The sequence below is a fragment of the Simochromis diagramma genome, unplaced genomic scaffold (assembly GCF_900408965.1).
Source record: "Simochromis diagramma unplaced genomic scaffold, fSimDia1.1 OVJJ01000753.1, whole genome shotgun sequence".
Lineage (NCBI taxonomy): Eukaryota > Metazoa > Chordata > Actinopteri > Cichliformes > Cichlidae > Simochromis > Simochromis diagramma.
In genome coordinates, this window is record NW_024387523.1 from 13,004,817 (window position 1) to 13,031,597 (window position 26,781).

The following is a 26,781-nucleotide window of genomic DNA, read 5'->3' on the forward strand; positions in this document are numbered from 1 at the left end:
GAATTGGATGGACTTCAAATCGACAGTTCAGGCCTTTAAAAGCTGTACAGCACAAAAATGAGCTAAACTAAACTAAACTAAGTTAAAACGACTTAGAGCTTATTATTTAAAATGTTCTTTTTAAATTTAATTTCACATAACACTTAAAAGCTAAAGTAATCGTGGGGATTTCTGCGTGCAATTCCCAGCAGGGAGAAGCAATAGTGGCCTGAATATAAAATGTGATTATTAGCAGCCAAATAGGGCTCACGCAGATTGAACGGCTCTCTGCTGGGCTCAGAGTGAACCTTCGACTGCCAAGCTGTCTCAGGTGTGTGGTCACCGCCACAACAAAACCAGCGAGGCGCATCAGAGCTGAGAACCGCGCTTGCAGTTCACGAGTGCTGCAGTTCATCACAGCCACCGCAAGATGGCGCTGACACACTGCGGTGGAAAGCCGCAGATCCCCGGGCACGGCGCTCTCTCAGTGGCCCCCGATGGAGCCAACGGATTACAAACTCCTGTTAAGTGGCGCACCGTCCTCCTCCTCCCCATCTTTCACCTAGAGTAAAGCCAGGCGGACGGAGCGCCTCCTTACCGAGCTCGAACTGTGGGAACTGGGAATCAGCGTTGACTGTCAGCGACCAGCCGGTCGAGCTCTGCAGTGTAGGGGGATAGAGAAGGAGGTGGTGTGAGGAGGAGAACATTATAGACAAAGACAGTGAGATGGGTCCGGAGGCTGTGAGGTATTCGTGATTGTCAAGTAAACGGCGGTGAAGTTCTCCTGCTCCGCACGGATCTTTTCTTCAGGTGAGGTGAGTTTTCTCTCTCTGCCGGAGCACCCGGGTGGTTAATGTCTCACTCACGGGTGGTGTGTGTTACAAATATCCGCCCCCGAATAATTTTCTGTATTGTCCTGCAAGTGACATATACGATGCATGTGTTGGTGTTATAGAAAGAGGAGAAAATGAACAGCTTGCGGGACTTTGTGCGTGCATGAATTTGTTCTGAAGAATGAAACAACCCAGGGAGAAACTAATAAACCTACAAATCCTATTCATTTTTTAACAAAATTGTTATTCTGAAAAAGGGAGTTGGGGTATTCTCTCTTTGAAATAGTGGAAACCACGGTGCAGGCTTCACTTATAAGCCTCTGCTTTAATTGTATTCTCCTGGTGTGCTATATGAGAAGATAACCTCTGTAAGAGGAAAAGATCCATCTCATTCCCCAGTCCCTCTCAATTTTCCTCTCTCCCCTCTGCTTCATTCTTCCTCACTTGCCTGCCTCACCATAGTTATTTCCCTCACTCCATCCCTCTAATCCTCCCCCCTTCTCACAACCTCTGTCTCCCTCACTCTCCCTAGTCCTCCTTCTCTGCCGGCTCTAATAACACTGCAAGTTTGCAGCACCAGAAATCTTCACTAGACTATAGCTTTTCCCAGTCCCAGCCAGCTTTTAGTTGAAAATATCCCCTTCACCTCCAATGGCCGATGGTCTTTAATTGGTTGCATAACATGCCACATGCCTCTTTAGGTTGTGTTGCTTGTGCAGTGGCTGTTACTCCCTTTGCTTGATAATCGATACGTAACGGAGCAATTACAGCACTTGAGTGTCAGGGACCTTTATGTGACTGAATCATTGATGCCACATCAGTCACAGTCACTGTACACATGTGCATTTGTGGTGAGCAGCTACATGCACAGAGTCAAGAGTCATCAAGGCGCAAGCTCTAACGATGTTACTGTACATGCAGAAAAAGAGCTCGGAGTTCAAGGCTGCTATAAGTTAGGTCATTTTTGCTCATGTGCTTTCTGTTAAATATTTGAAACAAGTTTCAAATTCTTTATTTGAACAAACATGAAAAATATATTACTGTATTCAAAGTGGGCTCCGTAACACATAAACCTTGACAAAAACATTTGTATCACTCTGTGTTACCTATCGCTGTAAAAAAAAAAGATGGCAAATCATCCAAGCCATACTGAAAAATCTTGAGGTGTGATATGAAAATTTGCTGTCACCTCTGGATATGTGCAACGCATGTGACAAGTGAGGCAGATTCTGCACGCCGCCCTCATACAGTGGATCTTGCTGAAGAAGTCTTCCACATCCACACTTCACTATCAGTGTCATCTGCTGTCAACCGGAACAGAGAGACATCTGCTCTTTCCCCCTCCCACACACACACACACACACACACACACACACACACACACACACACACACACACACACACACACACACACACACACATTATCAGCCGGTTATACATACACAAATGTATGCCAGTGCACGCGGGCACGTACAGCTGACTACATGCCACTCACTCACGGGTCTGTTGTAAGTCACACACCTGCCCTTTGGCTCCCTCCTCCGTCCATTTGTCTGTGTACAGCCCATTCGCTGCACTCAGCTAAAAATAATCAGCACCACACACATGGAACATGAATTATGGAAGAAACGAAGGCAAGAGAGAGAGACATTCAGGTCAGAGTCAGACCCAATTCCAACAGCTTCACTCCCCAAGGACGACACTAGACCACTCCATTAATATGCAGTTTGTATCATCTACCGTATCAGACCTGTGGTTATCCTTTAGTTTGGACTAAGTGGACCGAGGCTGCCCAACGGTTCGCCCTAAAGCTTTATGCACATTACAGGCTGCGAAGCTGGATCCATACAGTTTCATGAGATTAATTATGCATGTGATGCAGTGTTTCCAATATAGCAGTCATAAATCTAAAGTTTATTATAAATAAGTGTTAGCTTTACAACCAACATCAGCTGCTGTAACCTTTGAATAAAGAGCTTATATTGCTGCTTTGCATTTTCAATATGCTTGCTATTCTGTATATATATGTATATATGTATATCAAGAATGATTGAAGATTTTCAGAAACACTTTTCTTAAAAAAGTTGCCCTCCTACTGTATATCCCTATATAATGCGTGGGCTTAATAAAGATGATATAATGGGAGCTTCATTGCTTCATTGCTAAGGTAAGGTTGACCTGCCCTGGTTGTAGCTTAAAAGAGTGGTATTGATCCTCTCATCGGACTATTGACAGGAAGGCAATTAGTTCCCAATATGTTGAAGTACTCCTTTAAAGACTCGGAAATGGTGGAAATGGGTGAAGAAATGCAGGGGAGTAAAGCCCACCATATCCCAATATGCATACAGTACTGCAGGTTAGGTGTATTTGAAAGATGAGAGGGTTGTCATTTATTTAGTTATTTATTTACTAAACTACTGAGTACAGCTGTTTATTCTGCTTCTTGTGCCAGAGACAGTGTTGGCATTTCAACCAGTATAGTCAAAGCACTTATCCCGATCATCTTTTTCCACATTATCTTATGTAGAAAGTGAGAAAGTGCATATCAAACAGCACACATAAATGCTAGTGTGGATATATGTGACATGCCAAATCAAGCCTCACTGATTTTGACTTTACAAGCTTTTACTTTAAGAACTTTAAAGGTGTAATTCCTCAAACAGGTTCAACACACTAATAAGGAGAGGCAAATCGAGTCTGCAGAACCCACACAGTCCTGAGAGTAACTTTAAACAAAACACTTATGTGGGTGGTTGATTGATGCGTAGAGTTATCCCTTTGAACATGTTAAATATTATTCAGATCATTGCTGGTGTTGGAATAGAATAACTCACCTTGACTAAATGGAAGGTGGCAGATATATTTGGGCATTTTTTATTTATTTCTTTTTTTTTGGCGTAATGATGTGTCACATTCTTGCAGAGTGTAACTATAAGATGTGATTCATTATGAATGGTTCGTTTCACATGACTATGGCAAAAAAAGTTAAAAAAATCTCTGTGTCACAGTAATTAGATACTTGACAATATTCTATTTAGGGATGTGAACATTATACACGCGGCGGAAACCTGAGGAGAAACCCGGCAATATATTCTGGTTACTCAGCATAGCTCACTGTATTCCTGTGAGCGTGCACACCGGTTTGTTTGCATGCATGTGCTTCCTTGTGTTCCTCAACATTATGCATACATACATACATACATACATACATAACGTTTGCATTAACATTTGTAAATGGACTTCCGTGCAAATGTGTGTTAATGCTACACAATATATGTGCATTTGTGTACATTTGTGGACCTTGCCTGTAATTCAGATGTTTAGAGTCCCTGACCTTGAACGGTTTGAGAGCTGTTTGCTTAGTCAGGGCCACTGCATCTGCTCATGTCAAGGCAAAACAACAGTGATAATGCTCTGCAGTGCACGTGATTTTTTCCCCATCTATCTATCTATCTATCTATCTATCTATCTATCTATCTATCTATCTAGATCTAGATCTAGTTACAAAGTACAAATCAACCCCATCTTTTCTTCTCTTTCTCTTTCATTTCAGTGTGTGATTGCGCGTTCAGCATGAGTAACATCTATGAGTCTGCAGAGGCCACGCTGGGCTTCATCAGCTCTCCGTGCCTGACCAAAGTGGAGCTGAGAGTGGCCTGTCGGGGCATCTCGGATCGTGACGCCCTTTCCAAACCCGACCCGTGTGTGGTGTTGAAGATGCAGTCACACGGCCAGTGGTTTGAGGTACAGTAATTGGATGGGAGGAGGGGTGAGAGGTACAGCGTGTAAATGTTTGATAGTCAGAAAATAGAGGTTTAATGGTCGGGCGGAGCCATCTGTGGAGTGTTTATTATTCTGAAGTGTCCTCTCTCGTGATGCTGATTCTACCCAGGGTAAGACACTCTGGTAAGAGCTGCAGGTGTCCGAGAGTCTGTACGAGTCTGTACGTGGGCGCAGTTTCATATCTCATTGTTGTTCTGTTATAAATTAGATCGCTATTTCAACTATTGCTTTGGTGGATTATTTTCCTTTTACTCTTGTCGTGGGGGTCCACAGAGATGATTGAACAGCCCAATGTTATTCACCTAGTAATATAACATTGTGACCTCTATATTTGGGCTTTGAACACTTTCACAAATACTTTAACTTTGGTCTCTGTACAATTTTCTTTTGCTTCTAATATACACTTGACACATTTTTCATTTTCAGTAAAAGCCATGGCACACTCTATGCAATTTGCCCATGACCTGATGTGTGTGACTGTGGGGCTCAAGTGCATTCATCATCTTTTCAGGTTCTGTGGCAAACAATTCCTTGTGAATTTCTCCGCAGACAGCACTTGAAATTACTCAAGCACGTAATTGAATTCATGTTTGACTAAATGATTGCGTGTAATCAAGAACCCGAGCTATCGTGCAGAGCTGTGATTGTGTCGCTAACCTTCCTCCTACTAAACTGAGAGTTATGTTTGGTTCTTATAAATTATGGATGTTAATCGTCGAAGAGGTCACCAGAAAGCATGACTATTGTCGGCTGGGCTAAAGAGTTTATTTATCTATCCAAATATTTCTGTCATCTAGGAATTGAAAGCATGATCTTAAAGCACACTTTTTGCAGCATTTCCCAAAACAGCTCATACATGGAGCAACGTAATTAACCTTTAAAAGGCCGTATGTCATGGTTTGTCTGGCCGGACTCAAACGTAGGACTCAGGAATGAAAGTTCATTGAGTTTATTTCCAGTTTTGGTGCAGCTAATGTTACATACAAAGTCTGTTTGAAGTGCTCAGTTCAAAAGTCCAATACGTAAAAAATCAAATGGAAGAAGGTTTCCGTGAATCCAAGGCCATCCTAAGAAGAGACACATTAGAAAGCTTTGGCAAGTAAAGTGAAACAGAGACTTACAGCAAAGCCACATGCAAGCTACTGCCTTTATAACGCTCAGGCGAAGACTGATTGTCAGGTCACAGCTTAAATAGCAAACAGCTGATTGCTAGATGATCCAGGAGGATCCTGTAAGGCAGGTAAACACACTCACACACAGAGGAGCAAGCACACAGACAGAGAGTGAGAACAAAGGGGAGAAACAGTGGAGACGCAGAGGAGGACTGGAGGACCATGACACCGTAACTCACCCACAGCCTTTAATACATGTGTCAAAATGAGGCTTTTGTGTCAGTGAATGAGTCATCGCTACCAAAATAAAAAAGTTCTTTTGACAATGTGGACAGCAAGGCGGTGAGAAGTTTAGATATTTTGTCAGGATGACGGTGGCCTTAAGAGGTGTCTTTTTCTCACCTTCACATTTCCTAACTGCCTGATTTTTTAAAAATATTTTCACATATCTTGACGTTGAAGGGCCACTGATAGAAACTTCTTGTTGCCAAAATGAATGCAGGTGACGAGAGCACAGGTTTTACGTTCATTGTAAAATACATGTAATGTGAGAGGAAACATATGTTGTATTAATGTGGGGTCTTTATCTTACAATATAAAAGGCACCTTGAGGCAACTGTTGTTGTGATTTGGCCCTATACACATATGATTGGTGTGAAGTGTACAAAAATGAGACAAACTACGATGACAGTAACGGAAAAAAATGAACATTTACACAAAGCTGCACAGATTAAAACATGTAAACTGTCTTTAAGTCTCAGCATGTCTTGCCAATTAAATAAACAATTCTGCATGTAATGACTTTTACAATCATACAATTTGATCAAACTGTAGAACAAATAGTGTACTATTTGTGTACTGCTAAAAAAAATTAATGCAACTCTCTATTATTGAAGTACAAGACAATTCTGGGAAGCATAAACCATTAAAACATTAAAACCATTTTACATGCTTCAGTGCAAATGAAAGTGACAACAGGTTTGCACCTGTTGGAGACACAACAAGAAGACCATTAAATGTAGCAGGAGGTAGCCACAGACTATTGCTCCCTTGTTATTCTTCCTGACTGATTTTTAGCTAGTTTTAAGTCCATCTCCTCTAGGATGGCACATTTAAGTTCATCCCTCAGCACAGTCTCAAGAGTGAGGAGGCGATAGCAGGAGACAGGCTGTTACATGAGGAGAGCTGGCCAGGGCTGTAAAAGGGCATAAATCTAACCTTTGTGCACGGAGGACCATGAGGAGCACTGCCAGAGCCCTACAAAATGACCTCCAGTCAGGTACTCATGGATGTTTCTGACCAAACTGTCAGAAACAGACTACTTTTTTGTGGGAACTGTGCTCTCAGCCCAGCACTGTGCTGCTGGACAGCCCTTTTCAGCACTCCTCTTGTAATGGTCTGTCTCCTGTTATCGCTTCCACTCTCTTGAGATTGTACCGGAAAATGCAGGAAACTTGGCATACATGTATGTGCCATCCCGAAGGACTACCTGTTCCTGAAGTTATGGGCAGTTTTGCTCGTCTCTTTTACAGTAAGAAAAAAAAAAGGATTGTTTAACTTTATGCTTTAAAGTGTTTTTTCTTTTCCCCCTCACGACTCAGATGCTTTTCAAGCCTTTCAAATGCCATCTCATACTCGCACACAAAGCACTTCTACTGAAGCCAAAGACATGTTGAAGACTCACAAGCGGCGGCATCAGCGTTGAGAATGAGGAATCAGGGCGATGTTGCAAAAAAGAGGATCTTTGGTTATTTTTAGTTTTCTTTCCTCTGCCTTTGGGATGGACAGACATACAGTATATGGAGTGAACAGTGTTCCTTTTAAATATGTAGCTACGCACACCCACACATCCGTGCAGATCCTTCCACATTTAGTGCTACACTGTCCCACTCAGCAGATGTACGTTTACGTATGTAAATCCACACGTGTAACTCGTTTGCACAAACTGTCAGCGACACGGAAGCTGCACTCCCACACACACACATATACACCACTTTCCATTTCCACAGGGGCTCAAGATCGAGCGCTCTGAAAGTAGTGCAGCATTATTCCTCCTTTGGAGACGCCACAAAAAGCTTTTGTACGACACAGTGCTGCGTTTTTTGTGTCATGTCTGCGCGTCTGTGTCTTCATGAGTGAGTGTATGCGTTACAGTAAGCCCCTTTTGCAGAAGTGTGGGAATGGGCCGGGGGTATCATTGCCCATCAGATCCAGAGTGTCTTAATTGGATAATTGTTGCGAGAGAGCGTGTTTAGGCCGCTTGGCTAGTGTGTGTTTATGTATTCATGTCTCTCGATGCTTTAATGAGTTGCCAGCCTATTGAGAAAAGCATCAGGATAAGGCCAGCATTTGTGTGTCTGTCGAGCCTGCTGGTGCGCTCTTCACTTTTGTCTGTGTTTGCGTGCGTTCGTGTGCCAGAGGGTTATCAGCCATAAAAGGGAGCCAGTCATTGCTGCTAGTGTTAGATAGGTTTTGTTGACAACGTCGCAACATACTTTTCTTTTTGCTTCCTAATCCTTTGAGCAGTCAGAGGGCTTAAAATTTGAGATCAATGTTACAGCTGCAGTCAAATCTCTGTGCAATCAAACAGCTCGGGTGATTTTTAGTCATCACGAAAAATCAATAGCCGCAGTTCTCAAGTTGATAAGTGTAAACAATGTGGTAATGGCTATTTGTGGTTATTGCCGCAATTCTGAAAAGTCTGTTGAGGTTCGCAATCAATGCTCAGCGGCAGTGTTTCTGATGTACAATTTTCATACTTTAGTTCACTTTGGAAAGAGCATAAAAAATCCATTTAAAGTCAGACTGCCTGTAGTAAAAAGCACAGTGTTATGAAACTGCTTTTTCAGAAGAACCATAAATGATGTTCTTTAATGAAATTTCGTGAAAACTTGAATCCAGTGTCCACGTGAAGAAGAATAATCAGGTTTTGCCGAACGTCTTGATATTGGATTTCTTTTTTCACCAACGCACATAAAAGATCTCAGTGATATTGCTAAAGGTTACGAAGAGTTCATCAATTCTGATTCTGCAGTTTGAATAAACAAGTACTTATATAACTGAATCTGTAAAAAGGGGTACAACAAATATAAAAATCAGTAAATAGTGGTTCCAGAGTTGCTATTTATTGTTTATCGTGATAAAAATACTTGTGCAGATAATGATAACCTAATAAAATGATCATTAATTTTTTTTTTTTTTAACAGGGGAAGTATTTTTCTATTTTGTCTTGCCTTTTCTCTTTACCAGCTCTTTTTTTAATTTATGCAGCCCTCTGGGTTCTTGCTGTGGCAAACATTTGCCAAGCATCTGTGTGGTTTTTACTATAACCACTCTGGTGGGCTGCAGTGATTTTTACAGGAATCATTGCAGTCCATGATGATGTTTCTGAAACCAACTGAATTACCAAGTTTTCTGTTCTAAAGAAATTTGGAACCACCAGAAGTAGAAGTTAAATGCCTTAAGCTTTGTTCTTTTAGGTGCCACAGATACTTTAAACGTAGCGTTGTGAAGCTGTTTGTATCTGTTTGCAGGTGGACCGCACAGAGGTCATCCGCAGCAGCAGCAGCCCGGTTTTCTCCAAGATTTTCTTGGTGGATTATTACTTTGAGGAGGTCCAGAGGCTCCGCTTTGAACTTCACGACATCAGCTCCGGCAACAATGGCCTCCGTGATGCTGACTTCTTGGGAGCCATGGAGTGTACCCTAGGACAGGTCAGTGAGTCTCTTGATTGGATTGTGCACTCTAAAGGAAGAGCATGCACGAAGCAAACAGGTCGATTGGGAAATCGGTGTGACTGATGAGTGCAAACATAAGTGAAACAGTCACAATACTTTACAAACTGTTATTCCTACTCTCACCCCCACGGAAGTTAAAAAAATAACACATAGCTCCTATAAGTCAAGCTTAAATTAACTGAAAATTAAAGAGTGTGAGGTAGGTCAGTGAATGTGAGAGGAGTTCAGAAACAATCAGAAATGTGTGTGATGTGAGTGTTTCTGGAGGCGAAAGCATGACAGAAATGCGCTTGTAACCTCCGAACTGGATTCACCTTGTGCATTGCAAACAGTAGGTGCAGTAAAAAAGCATACAAATCTTCCTCAGAGCAGCATGCTGTTGGGATAAGAATCGTCTACTTCAGTATGCTCAGTCAGCTACTTCGTTAAAACCACGGCAGGTGAAGTAAATAATACTGATGATATCGTAATAAGGCTATTTTTTCTCAGGAAACCTCAGGCCTTGGCATTTATGTGAGTGTAACTAAATAAGATTATTATTTTAGACCAAGGACGCCCACAGTGTCGGCAGCACTTCTTCCCCCCAGAGGACAATTGCCCCAAACGCACCACAAAACCTGCTTAGAAACAGTTAAAGGAACAAAACAAAGAGCCTTAGACATTGACCTGGCATCCAAAACTCCCCAGATCCCAATCCAATTGGGCAGCCATGGCATACATATGGAGGTCAAACTCAGCACACAACCTGCATGGCGCTAAAGATACGCTGCCTACACTTTGGCGCCAGATGCCGCAGGCCATCCTTACAGGTCCTGTATGCATGCCACAAAGAGTGGCAGCTGTTTTGGAGGCACGAGGGAGACCTACACAGTATTAGGTTTCAATGACTAAAAAACAACTTCAGTTGTGGAAGGATGTCAGCTTTCAGCCTGAGTTCAGTTGATGCACTGTCTGCATTAACATGCTTTCTCCGTCCATGAGTGCTTCTGATAAAAAGCCCTGAGGGTGCCTGAACTGTTTTCAAAGCCTTTATATGTGCTTGTGCTAAACTGTATAGCCTTGTTATTCACTTAATGGATTTGTGCCTCTTTAATGAAGAAGTTTTAATCAATATTTAAAGATTTGGTTTATTTACATTTTTCACTCAATATCCAAGAGCATTTAAAAGAAAATTGTTATTGCACTACTACTCATTAACAATTTGAATAAGTGCATTTGAGGGAATTGCTATCTAATGTAATATTGAATGAAAGGAAATAGGATGCGCAGCCCAGTGTTTCCCTGATCTTTAATGTCAGGTCTGCAGTTAAAGGAAGTGTTTACTTTTTACTACTCATCAGAGACAGCACAGAGCTGGTGGATGTATAACACTGACTTAAGGGTGTGAAAGCTTCTTGGAGAGGTTTTTTGGAAGCTATTGTTTATATAATCATATTATAACTCTGTTAATAACTGTATTTGAAAAAATAGAGGTTATGTTTATCTTACATCATATCATTTGAAGCAATAGTGTGATCATTTTCCTTTTTCTGTGTACGATAGAAGCCCTGAATAGTTGCTAGAGGAAACGCTTGTTGCAGATGCATTGCATCAGTAATATTGTAACAGATATTGACATGTTGCATGTAAGCACTTATACCTGCTGTAAGACTTAATTCTGTTATAATCAATGTTGTTGTTTTTTTCTGCTTTATTGGCAGAACAAAAAAACAAAACACAAAAACAGAAACCGTGACAGCACATTGTAGGGAAACGGAAGCAATGAATAAATAAGGACAATGAATGAGATTCTAATTACTAAATGCCTCAGTAGTGCCAGTTAATGGTGTCTAAGGATCAGACCAAACGTCCGAGTGCATGCCAATAATTTTCAGTAGACTCACAATGGACACACCGGCATTGCACATAAATGCCGTGTAGGTGTCACACAGGCGTGGATGGTTTCTTTAGTTGTGGCATTAGCATGCAGTGACAGTGTGATTGCAGTAGGTTGTCCACCTGATTTAATGCATTATATTTCATACCAGTCTATATGTCTATACGTCTGTACACGCTGCACCTCCATTAATATCTACAACAGTGCCTGTGTGTAGTCGTGCATCAGGGTATTTGATGTAAGTGCAGCGCCTATTATATTAGGTGCAGTAATCACCTGCGTGCCTAAAATATAATTTACTTTTTATCAACAATTCAGAGGAAGTCTGGGGTTTGACAAAAACACGAGCTGAAGTTTTGTTTGTTGTTTCCAGCTGCGAAGCAGTCTTTCCTCTGAGTTTATTAACAGCTTCATCCCGGCACCAGATTGGTCACGTCAGTGATTACTTATAATCATCTGTTACCCCTGACATGGAGATAGGATCTGCCAGGATCTATGTGAACCTTCTTTGTCAGCAACACAGACAGACTACATGGTCTACTTGCATTGGGAACACACAATAAGCTTTCTTGATACAAAGGAAATTCTAAGTTGGGGATGTAGATGTTTTCTAATGCGCGTACATGTACGTGTACAAATGCCTTAGCTGTAGCAGGAAGGGGCTGTGTGTTAGTCGGTTGGTGTGTTTGACACATCATCGTGAGTGTGCATGCACTTGTCTGCCTGTGTAGCACGTTGTCAGGCTATGAAAGAGACTATGAAGTGCAGCTGAAGTAGAAAAAGGGAGAAATTGTGGTACCTTTGAAAGTCCTTGACAAAATAACACTACTATAAGATTTTCTGCTGGTATTACGACCACCATCATCGCCATCTTCACCACAGCAAATAACAATAAGGATAAATTGGTCTGGGAGAGTGCAAGCAGCAATCACTGCCACTTGCAGTGAAGCGGCGACAGAGCACCACCCAGGAGGCTCCAGAACTGGCCGGCAAAGTCAGTCACCCCAGGTCGACAGTATGTCTTTTGTCACCTTGTAATATTTTAATCATGAATACTATTCATATTACCATAGTTTAATCCTTTCATCTTGTTACTTCGTTTAATTTTTTAAACATTTTAATTTATTGCACCAGATGTTGGTCCTGTTGTGAATCATCCCCACACCCTGGAGGTTTGCTCGATGTCACTTTGCTCCTGTTCTTAAATGCTCTGAGATCCTGAGCAGTGAGGTTATTTTCTAGGGCTAAATTTATACGAAATAGCCAGATTAAGTTGATAACTATGGTTTAAGGGGAGCAACATGGTGGCACAACCTTGTGAAGCCTATGAACAAAAAAAAAAAATAGTTAATGTACAATATATCGACAGTTTAATAATATTAGTGCCAAATGGGGCAGCTGTGGTTCAGGCGGTAGAGAAAGTCATCCAATAATCAGAAGCTTGCTGGCTTAATCCCCAGCTCCTCTAGTCTCCATGTGGATGCGTCCCAAATTGCCCCTGGTACATTCACTGGCGTCTGAGTGCGTATGTGTAATAAATCAAACTGTATGGGTGTGTGTGAAAATTGGAAAATGTGGGTTATAGTGTAAAGCGAGTGGAAAAGCAGAATATAAATGCCAGCCAGATAAAAAGTCAGATGTTTCAGTTTTTAGAGACTAAAGTCAGTGTAGAGTAGAGTGAATATTTGACTTGGGTTCTCCAGACAGATGCAAACTCTAAGTGGAGGCTGGAACATCTGAGGTGATTTTTTCTTTCTTTTTGTTTCAGATTGTTTCACAGAGGAAACTGACTAAAGCTCTTCTCAAACAGGGAAACACTGCTGGAAAGTCTTCTATCACGGTACGGTATGGCACGGGTTCCAAAGTCAACCGAACCACGTTAAACACTCCTACACATGCAAAAATCACACACACACATAGACGCGCACACACACACACACCACCTCTGTGCACTCAGACATCCTGAAGATAATTAATTTGATGATGTTGCCTGTTCAATCTGTGCTGTAGCTCATTTCCATCTCATTTTCTCTCACCTCCTTCTTACATCTCCGTGTCGATCTCTCTCGCTCTCCCTGTCTGTCTCCTTTCGCCTCCCAACCTTCCCTCTCCACCCTCACTCTCTGCCCCGCTGTATAGGTGACAGCTGAGGAATTGTCTGGAAATGACGATTACGTTGAACTCTCATTCAGTGCACGTAAGCTGGACGATAAGGTTTGTGCACTTTCAAAAATACTCAGAAATGTTGAAGTTTTCCTTAAGATATGAGGGTAATTAATACTGAAGATGTGGGTCTGTGTGTGCATGCTGCCTGGTTGGTGTGTTTGTGTGTGCGTGTGCTTGGAGAAGTATGTGGGCAGAGCTGTGGGACTTGATTATGAAGAAACTCGCACAATACACACTAGTACAAGCTGGTATTAAAGGAGGCCTGCTGAGATAGGTGGGCACCCCCTTTCCCAATAACCCTCTTTTATCTCACCACCCCAACCACACACACCGATAACTGTATTAATTTTCCAGCCGGCACATGTGCGCGCACACACACACACACACACACAGACATGGATGACTAATCCAAACAAGTAGTGCCCTGGGGAAAAGATGGAAGAAAGCATGGGAGTGGTGGATAAATTGGAGAGGACAGGAAAGGGATAGGTGGAAGAAACAAAGAAGAAAAGGAGTTTAAAGGGGGCGAAATAATGATTCTGTTAGTGTTCGAATGATTTATGGTGATCAAAGGGAGTTCTGAGGGAATGCCTCACATGCGTGTTTTCTCTCTGAAGGATTTCTTCAGCAAGTCAGACCCTTTCCTGGAGATTTTTAGAATAAATGATGACGGCACTGAGTCGCTTGTGCACAGAACCGAGGTAACTGCGCTCGCACATCCGTGGAGATGTAGGCAGCTGTTTTAGTTTGGAAATAAACAACAAGCGTGAACTGTCTTTGTATTTATTGTGCACAGACGGTCATGAACAACCTGAGCCCAGTTTGGAAATCCTTCAAAGTTTCCTTAAACACACTCTGCAGTGGAGACCACGACAGGGAGCTTAAGGTGAGTCTGGGAATATTTTTTCTGCAACAATCATAGTGGCAATGCAACTATTTAAGTTCCTCCAGTAAAATGCAAGGCTCATTAAGAGGGCCGAAGCCAAGCAGCACCCGAGTGCTTGCACAGCATCATCACCAGCCTCCATTTTATTTATTTAAAACATAAAAAGAGAAATGCCGTTCATTCAATAAATGCTGACAAAAACTTAAAATGACAATAAATAAAATAGTTTTACCCTTTTTCACCTACATACAAAACATGACATTAATGCAAAGGACAGCGGCACGTACAAAAAGCCTTTGTCCCTTTCTCTTTTCAGTTCCAGGAGTTAAGTTCAGGTCAGGCGTTTTTATGATATCATTGTGCTATTTAAAAAGTCAGATGGGCGTTAAGGAGCTCAGTGGTTATCTTAAACTCTCGCCTTTACTTGTCAGAGGAGATCTCTTCGCCTTTTTGGAAGCAGTGGCTGCCACGTTCGCAGCGAACAGTTATTCTTTGGCATGAATAAACATGAGATTGTTCATTAAATATTCAGAGGTATCTTAACTCTGCGTGGCTCCTGACAGCGGGAGAAAGGGCTCGCACGCGCACGCACGCCGTCGGCTATGGTTTCCAGGGCTACCTGTTTCGAACAGTCAGAGCTTTAGTGAGAAATGGCAGGGCAGAGATTTCTATTCAGACAAGTGCTTTCTTTTCACCAGACTCTTAACTGACCAATGCATAAATGCATAACCCTCCTCTGCAGTGTCTCGCCGTCTCTTCCTTTGTACTTGCAATCGGCAAGGAGCCCATTTCTCCACCTCTTTACTTTTCTTTCTGTCCTTTCGCTGGTCTCTCTCTCTCTTTGTCAAACAGTTAGTATTCAGTGAATGGAACAGAGCTTCTTAATTTTTTCACTACTCTCTAGCACAGCTCTCAGCAGTTTGAAGTGGAAGCAAGGCTGAAAAAGCGAGCGCTCGCTACCTCGCGCGCGCACAAATTACTTTCACAAACACAAACATGCATGCGGTCCGCAAACGATCACACGCAAACATGCACGCACGCTTTAGGTGCGGGCTGTGAACAGCTTAAGTGGGAGACAGGAAATTAGGGGATTACAGTGAGTCATTGTTTTTAATCAAGCATTGCTGGATTGCTTCTGATCGCTAGTTGCTGGGGTGACCTCATGCAAGGAGGTTACAATGCAAAACTGCACCGCTGAAGGACTCGTTCACAGGCATTAGAGCTTCACAAAAGACCCGATTTTTTTTCAGTCCGTGTTAACATGTGTCTCTATTGACAAACCTTTTTGAATATCATTGATTGTAGTGACTTTGCAGGACAGCCTACATATGAGAGCCTTGTGCCATCCTTTGAAATGAAAGGACTGAGTCTTTATGATGTGCTTAGCTTTGCCCCGCTGACCCTCACTTGATTGAGGCAATTTGTCTTGCTTACTAGCTCCCAAGAGCGAGTCAAACTATTATGTCGAAAAACACACACACAAGCGTAAAGCTGTCGCTTAAGCCGCGTACCTCTCAGCATCCTCAGATTAATATTTCACCGCTCCGTTGCCCCCCCACCAACACCACCTTATCAATCATTCAGCATGGCATTTCTCTGCATGCCTGCGAGTGCCTGTGTGTGTTCGTTTAGGTAACGGTGTTGCAGCTGTGCTCTAAATGAGTGAACGTATGTGTGTCTCTTCCAGTGCACAGTTTGGGACTGGGACTCCAATGGAAAACATGACTTCATCGGGGAGTTTCATACCACGTTTAAGGAGATGAGGGTAGAGCAGGAGGGCAAACAGGTGAGAAAATGCGCGCTCGAGCTTCTGCACATGCTCGCACGAGAGGAATAAAACAAGTAATGTTTACTCACTGACTCAGGGCCATAAATTCATTTATGCACTGTGAGCCCATTTGCATCTCTGTCAGTGCTTTTATTCACATATCCAAAATAATCCTCATTTAAATAAAAGCAGAGCTCCTTTTTAATAGCTTTGCATCATTATGTAGCAAATACATAACGAGTCAAGCAAATTTCTTCTGTGCTCCCTTGATACCATCTGCATAACTTGTGTGTATCTGTGCGCCTAGATCCAATGGGAATGCATCAACCCTAAATATCAGATGAAGAAGAAGAATTACAGAAACTCTGGCGTTGTCATTCTCAACCACTGTAAGGTGAGGTAAAGCTTTTTCTGTCTGCGTTCCTTCTTTTTTGTGCAACAAAACAACAACAACAAATGGTTATTTTCATTGTTAATTTAAATCTCAACTGACTGTTTGGGGGATTAATTGTTTGACTTCTAAAGCATGAGATAACAGTGAAAAAAAAGGCGTGCCTTCTAATTGCTACTTTTGTCCCATTAATATTCATAGACCTAAATACACTATTTTTTACAATTACATTAAACAGAGAAAAGAACGATAAATGCACAAACCTTATTATCATTGTGTTTCTGACTATAAATACATTTTATTTTGCTAGGAAAACGGGAAAAGTGAGCAGCAATTTATTGAAATTTGCAAATATACGTGGAAATGCACATATAAAGCAAAAACAGAGTTTGTGCTATTCAATATTTGACCATCTTTTTTTCCTTTAACACAGCCTGAACTCTCTTAGACAAGCTTTCTTGTCATTTCTTTAAGTAGTCTTCAGGAATAGCTCTTCTTCTTCTTCTTGAAGGGCATTTCAAAGCTCTTCTTTGGATGTTGACTGCCTTTTATTCCGTTCTCTGTCAAGATGATCCCACACTGCTTCAGTAATGTTGAGGTCTGGGCACTGGAGGCCAGTTCATAACTGATGGTGCTTTATTGTGTGTTTCTACCCTTGTATCCTTTACTGCATTAACAGTGTGTTTTGGATCATTGACATGCTGACAAATAAAACTGTTACCAATCAAATATTTTGATGGCACTCTTCTGTGTTCATAATTCCTTGAATTTTGATTCTCGATGCCACTGGCTGAATGTAGTGCTAAGCCATGAAAGAGCCTCCTCCATGTTTTACAGAGGGTTGTAAACACTCACTGTTGTACCTCTCACTTGGCCTGATTACTTGAACTAAAACCTTCCAATCTGAATTCATCACTTGAACCTGTTGCCACTGATTTTCAATCTACTTCTTTTGTAATTTGGCATAACTCAGCCTTTTCACCCTATTTTGCTTCCTTAAGTTCGGCTTCTTGGCAGTGATCCTTCCACTTAGACCATTTCTGATGAGGTCTAAGTGAACATTAGATGGATCAACCACAGGGCCAGATGCATTTTTTTGGTCCTGGGTCAGGTCTTTGCTGGATTTTTTCATACTTTTTAAAGACAAGAATTTTAGATACTGTTCATATGCAGATAGTTTTAATGCCTCTTTGAAAAGCCTGGAGAAGTGTGAGAGAAACACATAAGAAAGTCTGGCTACTTGAAACAAAATATATAGAAATGACAGGTGGCTCCAGACTTTTGCACAGTACTGTAACTATACAGGCAAATGTCATCGAAATTGCTATATTTATATATAAAATGTATTTGTTTATTTATTTTTTTCCCATTTAACAGCACTGACTGCATTATGTCCAATAATTTCTGTAGTGATCACCTGACTGTAGGTAGCACTTTCTGTCATAATCGGGCTGTCAGTTCACTAATATAGGAAAAGGGCCCATTACATACTTAATAAGAAGCTTTTTGTTCAATATAAATTAAAAAAAAAAAAACCCCAAAAGAAATAACTGGAAAATGGGTGGGAAAAATGGAAAAATGGGTAAATCCGATGGAGAAATTACTAGAAAAGTAAATAAATAGTATTAGTAAACTAGTAATCAATAATATTATGGGTTCTTTTTTTCCTGACAGATTATTAAAATGTATTCCTTCCTGGATTACATCATGGGAGGCTGCCAGATTCAGTTCACAGTAAGTTCCCTCAAATGTAGTCTCTTTAATGTTGACACCAATGTGCCTGTTTGTGTCCGTCCATGCTGTGTGAGCGTACATGTTTCCATCTCAGGTGGCGATAGATTTTACAGCATCCAATGGAGATCCTAGAAACAGCTGCTCCCTCCACTACATCCACCCCTACCAGCCCAATGAGTACCTCAAAGCGCTGGTGGCTGTTGGAGAGATATGCCAAGACTATGACAGGTAGAATCCACTCCATCAATCATCGTTCCACCTAATGCTGACACAAGGGCACGCATCCAAACACAGACACACTCTGGATTTTCCCTCTGAGAATCAAATCCTTCCACAAAAGTCAGCATGAAAAAAAACCTCTTCCTTTGCTTTATGAGCCTCACAAAGCTTTTGTCCATTATTTTTACCCGTCTCTTTTTTCCTTATATTTATTTCTTTTTCCCAATGAAATATGTCTGTCTCTTTTTCTCCAGTGATAAGATGTTCCCTGCATTTGGATTTGGAGCTCTGATACCCCCTGACTTCAAGGTAGGACATTTGGGAGCATGCACATGTGTGCAAAAGCAAAGGGCAGAGTGGGTGGGGTGGGTCTGGAGAATTTATATTTAGATTTGAGATCTTTTTGGAGGCTCAGCTTGCTTTTGATCAACATGAAAGGGGAATACATCTGTCAACCTGTAAATTGGACTGAATGCATCGTGCTGAGTGTGAGTGGTTTGTTGTGGCAGTAAAAAGGCCTTGTCTTTTCTGCCCTGCCTGAAGGTTTCACACGATTTTGCTGTGAACTTTGATGAGGACAACCCTGAATGTGCAGGTGAGCTACCCACACCCTTCCCCTCCCCCAAACTCGGACACAGAGACATACACACGCTACTTCGCTTACTCAGGCTCGCGCAAACATTCGCATGCACAACCAAAGCAGTCCCCTGCATGCCTCTCATATCTCCCTTGCTGTCGGTCCCATATTCCACCCTTTATATTTTTTCCTGATTTTTTTTTTTACCCTGTTTTTGCTCCTCACAAATATGCACAGACATACGCACGCGTTCGAACACGCACGGACGCACACGCAGCTGGGAGGTTTGTCACTATGCTGCTGGAAGTATTTCAGGCTCGCGTACACAGAGAAAAACAACACTAATCTGTATGTGTGAAATGGGCTTCTGTGCTCCTCTCTTCACATAGCTGACGTTCCCGCCGTGACGGCGTGTGTGTGTGAGGATAATACGGGAATATTTTGCACAAAATGCTCGGTCACCTCACAGTGCGGTCACATACACAGACTCTGATTCATCTTAGCAGATGCTTTTGCAAGTATGAGAACTTTTGGCTCTCCAGGGTCAGGCAATAAACAGAAAAATGGCAGCAAAAACAACCCACGTGTGTGTGTGTGTGTGTGTGTGTGTGTGTTGCAGGGATCCAAGGTGTGGTGGAGGCCTATCAAAATTGCCTCCCTAAGATCCAGCTGTACGGGCCCACCAACATCGCTCCAATCATTCAGAAAGTGGCCTCCTCTGCCTCAGAGGAAATGCACACCAAAGAAGCCATGGTGAGAGAGAGAAAGATGGAGAAAAAAAACAAACTCATCTGGTCTTGTTATTGTGTCTGTTGATGTTTGCACTGGCACACATGGAGAGAAGCAAAAGACAAATAGTAATAAAAAGACAAAAAGAACTTAAAGGATGAATCAAAAAAGAAAAAAAAGATGAATTGAAAAGAACTTGGAGCGATTGATATTAATTTAATTCTGGTCATAAATTTTAGAGCAGAAATTCGTCTCTGACTTAATGCCTACTGCTTCTCTCTGGTGGATTAAAATGAGTTTTATTCAAATTAGCCCCTGACAAGAAGCCATTTTTAAAACACAAATTTAATTGAACATGTATTCTTCATTTCTCCCCCTTCCACCCACAAATACCCCTCCTTCCCCTCACCCCCTTTACCTATGTCCCACCAGGAATACTTCATCCTGCTGATCCTGACGGACGGCGTCATCACTGACATGGCCGACACGCGAGAGGCCATCGTGCACGCCTCTCACCTGCCCATGTCTGTCATCATTGTTGGTGTGGGCAACGCAGACTTCACAGACATGCAGATCCTGGATGGCGATGACGGGATTCTGCGTTCGCCCAAGGGCGAGCCTGTCCTCCGCGACATCGTCCAGTTTGTCCCTTTCAAGGACTTTAAGCATGTAGGTGGTGGTTGGGAGGGTTTTGGTCACAAAGCTCTGACTGGTTAATTTAGTACACAGGTGTCAAACTCCAGTCCTCGAGGACCGTTGTCCTGAAACCTTAACATGTGTCCCTGCTGCAGCACTCCTGAATAAAATTAGTAGGTCATTGGCAACTTGACTCCACGCTGAGGTGGCATGCAGTCAACCCTAGTCAAGTAAATTCAAATACATGTATAAATGTAAGTGTTTGGAAAATTGTACTGCTAAAAGGATTTTTATTGCACCATGTTCATTCACTCATGAGCTGATGTAACATGAATCAAATTGCTGAATTGCCACCTCAGCATGCAGTCAAGTTCTACAGTCTTGCTAATGAACTGCTAATTTTATTCAGGTGTGTTGCAGCAGGGACACGTGTAAAAGTTTGAGGACAACGACCCTCGAGGACTGGAGTTTGACGCCCCTGATTTAGCACATTAAAGCTTTCTCAGCAACATTAAAGCACTGGAAATTTAAGGAGGTTACTGACATGGAGGGAAGATGTTTTGATCACTACTAAAAAGGCTATAACTATCACTCAGCTGGATATCCAGCTGTACTACTCCAACATTCAGTTAACCACAAGTCCCATTCAATTTCACGCCTCGTGTCTAAAAGATCTTAATTATGATAGGGCTGTTTTACAGCAGACATTTAGAAAAAGAAACAGCAAGGAAGCACTAATGAGATTAATGGTAGTTTTGTTGTATTTGGGCACAGAGCCTTAATGTGATTAGTAACACCTGTGTATCCCTACTATTTCAAGTCAAAACGGTTGCTTTGACGAGGGCCTATTTAAAGCACTGATGTTTTTTTTAATTTGTTTTTGTTTTTGTTTTGTACATTGCGAGGTATACGGGTCAGTCATGTCACATGCAGTATTAAATTAATGACTTGTAACAGTTTATTCTATAAAAGCTTTTAAGTTTAAAGACATTTCGGTGGTGGCACGTCGATGTTTAGCGGTTTACCGCTCACCTCACAGCAAGAAGGTCCTGGCCTGGAATCCTGGGGCCTTTGTGTGGATTGTAGACATGTTCTCCTCACATCAGCATGGGCTTCCTCCCACAGTTCAAAGACATGCCTGGGGTTAGGCTAATTGGTGATTCTAAACTGGCTGTAGGTTGTTTATCTCTGACTGCGCTGCAACAGACTGTGCTACCTGTCCAGGAAGTACACCCCTCTCACCCGATGACAGACTACAGCCCCTAGATTCCATCCAGGGAGTCTAGGGTTCAATACATTTCCAGTGCATTTAAATAATATATAATATAATATATATAATATGCTATCTAAAACTCAAAATTAAGTATTTTAAGAAGATTTAAAAAATGTTGTTTAAACTCTGGCAGAATTTTCTTTTTAGCTGTTGAAATAATCAAATACATAAATATCTTCTACTGAATATGCGCATATTTGATGTGGCAAATTTTTACACTGGATGCCCTTCCTCTCTTCCTAACCCTCCAAGGGATTTGTACCTCCTCTGGGTGTTAGGTAAATGTGTTAACCTCTGCACTACAGTGCCACTCAGCATACGTAATTACCAAAAGTTTGCTGTTGAGACAAGTAAAACTGTTTTGACCATCCAGTTTTATTGTTCTCAAATCCCAGGGTGTGCACAGTCTGGCATATTTCATCGAACACAGGATCGAACAGAAAGAAATGTCACTTATTTTTATTTTATTAGTTAATACATTCAATTAACTTATTGTTATAAATTCTATAAATTTTATTTAAACATATTAAGAGTGTGTGTGTGTGTGTGTATGTATGTATATATATATATATATATATATATATATATATATATATATATATATATATATATATATATATATATATACTGAAATATGCATGTCACGTCACTGACCTACATATGCATGTTTTTAAAGTAGATATAAGTACTGAATTGGTCTCAAGACACATTAATACTAAAAGATTTGGATCATGGCAATAAAAAAAAACCTGTTTGGGATATCACTAATTATCCCCACATGAAGACAAGCTTCAGAACCTCAGCAGCTGTGCCTCCTTCTGAATAAATTATAGTTAATAAACATTTCCACTTCATTCCAATGAAAATGAATTCAATTCATAGTTCTGTTATATTGCTGTATTCGATCTGACCAAAACAGACTTGAGACTCAAAAACAAATATACGGTAAATGGCAATTAATCTCAAATAGCATGCAGAATGCAACAGTAACTTTCAAATAAAATCAGACGTCTCTCCCACTTTATGTGGTTTAAAAAAGCGAGGGGATATAAAATTCTCATATTACATTATATTTTATGTAGTATAATATGCAAGGGCAAGTGCAAACTGAGAAAGCATGACAAGTAACAAAATCGCACAATAATAAAATGTAATTTAAGACTAAACAAAACAAAAACACAATCAGAAGAACACAAATGTTGTGTATATATTTGCGAACACCAATTTCAGTGTTAGGTGTTGGGATTTTATTTGTACTCTGAATTTCTGTCTTGTGTGTGGGGGATATGATTACAGTATTCAGGGGATTGAAAGTGTGACTGTGTGGGCGTAACGTGCTCGGTTTGCTCGTCAGAACTCATCAACTATTGGCTATCGGCCCTCTCTGTGTGTTTGTATGTGCGTGTTTGTGTGTGTCTCTGTCTTGGCATTAATTTTGCCTGCCTTTGACCAGATGTGTTTGGCTGGGTTCGTTATGGTGAGCTTGATCTATGACAAGTCAGGAAATTAAACAATTACGCAGTAATAGAAAGGGGGGAAGGAGTAGGAACATGCCGCACGGACGCGTATGAAGACAGACAGAGACATACTGAGAGGAGAAGGAAGGGTGATGAAGAGTGGAGGATGTGAGACAGCCCATGGGTGGTGGTGCTGGTGTTGGGAGGAGGTCAGCAGGAGACCGGAGCTAAAGACAAAAGGGAGCGAGGGAGTGTGTGACAGAGGTGGAGAGGTGATTTTCTGCTCTGTCGTTTCTTTTCAGAGGGGATTAGCAGGACGGAGCTGCTGGGTGACAGGCAGAGTGGGGGATAACAGGTAGATAGGAGCAGAGAGGAGAAAGCATGAGGCAGGGTGGAAATGAGAGGAGGAGGAGGAAGGGTGAGGAGGTTGGGGTGGGAGCACTTTGATGATGCATTGTCTCGGGGAATTATGTGAGACGGAGTAGGACAGACTCTCTGACTTTGAGGATTCTGAAGTGTGAGTGCTGTGGCAGTATGTGTGTGTGCCTGTGTGTAACAATGTGTGTTAATACATGTGCTGGAGGAAAGGATAAGGACTTCTTTTCATTCTTTCTTCAGTAATATACACGACTATTGTATATTTTACACATTTTTAAAAGACTTAGTCAACTATCTATTCTTGTCATTCTTTATTAAGCATCTTCTTAATCTTTTTAATTTAGGGATTCACTTAATTAGACACAACCATGTAACTGTTGGTTAACACGAATATCTAATCGGCCAATCACATAGCAGCAACCCAATGCATTTACGCATGTAAACATGGTCAAGACAGCTTGCTGAAGTACAAACTGAGCATCAGAATGTGGGGAAAAAAGGTGACTTTGAACCTGGCAAGGTTGTTGGTGCCAGACGGGCTGGTCTGAGTATTTTGGAAACTGCTCATCTTCTGGGGTTTACTTGCACAGCGATCTCTAGGGTTTACAGAGAATAGTCTGAAAAAGAGAAAATATTCAGAACGGCCACAATGCTTCGAACCGAGATGAACGTAACTTAAATAAGCACTTGTTACAGAACAGGTCTGCAGAAGAACGGTGTTCATTTTGATTTAGTTTTATTCATATTCTTTTGAGTATTAAGCTATTTAGTTTTAGTCATAATTTAGTCTATTTTTCTTATAGTCTTAGTCTAGTTTTAGTCAACTAAATATCATATGGTTATTGTAGACTAACTGTAAAGTGGATTCAGTTGACTAAAATATAAAGTGTAAAAGTTTGTCATGCTGTTGCTGTGAAAGTTGCTCCACACGGTTTACAAAGCGTCTTATTTTCCTTGACATTAAATGCTTAATACCGACTGTGCACCATTTAAATACCGAAGCCTGCCTGGTCTCCAGTAGAGCACCTTTGGGATGTGGTGCAACAGGATATTTGTATCATGGATGTATAACCCACAAATCTGCAGTAACTGTTTCATGTCAATACAGACCAAAATGTCTGAAGAATGTTTTCAGCACCTTGTTGAGTCCACGCCATTGAGAATTAAGACAATTCTGAAGGAAAAATGGGGTTTCAACCCAGTACTAGCACAATGTACCTAATGAAGTGGAATTAAGAGTGTATATGTTGAGCAGTAAGTAAAAAGGTCAAATAGAGATTTAAAAGCGCTGTCAATAGCTGACATGTCATGAACTACTCACCAAATCCCTTCATATAACCTAACATCCCATCTAATCCCCACTTTGAATTTGGAGAAAATAAGATGATGACAGTCACGGTTTGACTTTTATGACTTTTACAGCAGGCATCTTCACAGCTCACATTAATTTAATAATGTCAAGTAAGTGAATTTGGCTTTGTTTGAAAATGTATTTCCACTCATATTTTTAAAGTGCTTCTCAGGAAGTTGCCACAGACTTTTGTCAGCCGACCCAAATTTAAAAAAAAAAGTAATTAAATCACAACATTGGAACAACTGGACTGTTTTCCACTGATGTACTTAGCAAGGTCTAATGCAAATAGCTGCTTATTGTTGCAGCCTACTGAGTGCTTTTGTACAGGATGTGATGTACTTGCCTCTTAGGCGTTTTACAGCATGGATGCAGAAAATATAAACCAGGCCAGGGTGTAATGGAACAGAAAGGTGAGGAGGGATGTTTTGAGGTTTTCAGATGAGCTTGTCTGGTCACATCAGTCTCACTGGTCTAAACCTTTGGCAGCATCAAACTCAGCAGCATCCTCGACTCAGGCATGCGTGGTGTTACTGGTGTATTAGTGACCTGTCTCCTCTTGTGTCTCTGTTTGTTTTTCCAGGCCTCCCCTGCTGCCCTCGCTAAGAGTGTTTTGGCAGAAGTCCCTAACCAGGTGGTAGATTACTACAACGCGAAAGGAATTAAACCCAAGTGCATGTCAGATTATGAGTCCACAAGAGCCTTCAGCCCCTGACAATGGACTGCATGCACACATACATACAATTACATATACATGTATGAATCCTATATCTACATTTAAGTACTGTATAAAACGTATACATGTCCAAAAGCACAAGCACACACATACGCAAACAAACATGTACACAAAACAATACTACATACAGTAGACTAGCTCAGAGAATTAGCTCGTTCTGGTGATACAAATTGAACTACTCTATTGGTGACTATTGCATGTTTGGCCACAGTGGCATCACCTGGGAAATTAACTACTGTATTATCTACTGTACATTAAAAAAGGTATTTATAGAAATAAGAACAGTCTTCTGAAACAGCATGCATATGCAGACCTTAGCTCACTGGGGGAAAGAATGACACTCTTACCTTATTTAGATAACTAGCAAGTGCATAGACCAAACTATCTGTCAGCATAGAACCTAATATGTGCGATGCATAACCCGAAATGCTTAGAATTAGCATTGCAAATGTTATTTATAGGATTGATAGCATTTCTGTTTGTGTACTGCATAAATGCATGCATTATTCAGCTCCTGTTAATTCCCCTTTTCTAGTAGTTGCTTGCTAGTTATGAAATAAAGTATCTTGTCATTTGTGTGAGATTTGGGGTTGTCTTTGGTGTTTGGGGTTCTTTTCTACAGATTTGTTTGACATTTTGCTAAATGGAATGAACAACTGAATAATTGTAATAATTTCTTAATAACCTTCTTACATTGTAAAGAGTTTTGGGAGGATAGAAACGCTTGTGTGGTAGATACTCATCTGTGAGCTGAAAATGTTTTTTTCTTCTGTATTCTGCATGTTGATTATAATAAAGACCCTTTGGTTTTCTCATTTTAGTGTGATCTTTTATGACGGGATGTCTTCCTTATAGTGACAAAAAACAAGAACATATGGTGTAAATGTCAAATACTATGTAGCAGTTCTGATAGCCCCTGCCAAAGATCTGAATTTATAATAAAATCCACATGGCCAGCCGTGTTATTAAATTAGCTCGTACTCCACAACAGCTCCAAATGCCACACACTTTTCACACACTGATAAAAACCATCAGCCCACAGACACCTACACTGACATGTCTGCCTTTCCTTCACTCGTTCCTAGACAGACATTAAAATGCTAGAATAAATTATTTCACTAATCTCCATACAGTTTAATTAATGTGAGCCAAAGTTGGGC

The 26,781-nt window shown here is 41.2% G+C and overlaps 1 protein-coding gene across 2 annotated transcripts; it reads left to right on the top strand.

The window, feature by feature from the left end:
- Positions 1 to 439: 439 nt before the first annotated feature.
- Positions 440 to 26,721, top strand: cpne4b (copine IVb). 2 transcript variants are annotated; one of them, XM_040021288.1, is made up of 16 exons: positions 440 to 794; positions 4,366 to 4,556; positions 9,241 to 9,420; positions 13,089 to 13,160; positions 13,460 to 13,534; positions 14,104 to 14,187; positions 14,283 to 14,372; positions 16,060 to 16,158; positions 16,448 to 16,534; positions 18,206 to 18,265; positions 18,360 to 18,493; positions 18,739 to 18,793; positions 19,028 to 19,079; positions 19,681 to 19,814; positions 20,223 to 20,459; positions 25,469 to 26,721. In XM_040021288.1, the coding sequence occupies exons 2-16, from the start codon at positions 4,386 to 4,388 to the stop codon at positions 25,598 to 25,600; spliced, it is 1,662 nt and encodes a 553-aa protein (XP_039877222.1). In that variant the 5' UTR covers positions 440 to 794; positions 4,366 to 4,385; the 3' UTR covers positions 25,601 to 26,721. The 2 variants fall into 2 exon arrangements, with proteins under 2 accessions (XP_039877222.1, XP_039877223.1); XM_040021289.1 differs by having other exon boundaries at positions 440 to 789.
- The last annotated feature ends 60 nt before the right edge of the window (positions 26,722 to 26,781 follow it).

Excerpts from the sequence above, each read along its gene's own strand:
- cpne4b (XM_040021288.1), top strand. The coding sequence starts at position 4,386 with ATGAGTAACATCTATGAGTCTGCAGAGGCCACGCTGGGCTTCATCAGC. Across the intron at positions 14,373-16,059 it reads ACCACGACAGGGAGCTTAAG|TGCACAGTTTGGGACTGGGA; the intron begins GTGAGTCTGGGA and ends TGTCTCTTCCAG. Across the intron at positions 16,159-16,447 it reads TAGAGCAGGAGGGCAAACAG|ATCCAATGGGAATGCATCAA; the intron begins GTGAGAAAATGC and ends CTGTGCGCCTAG.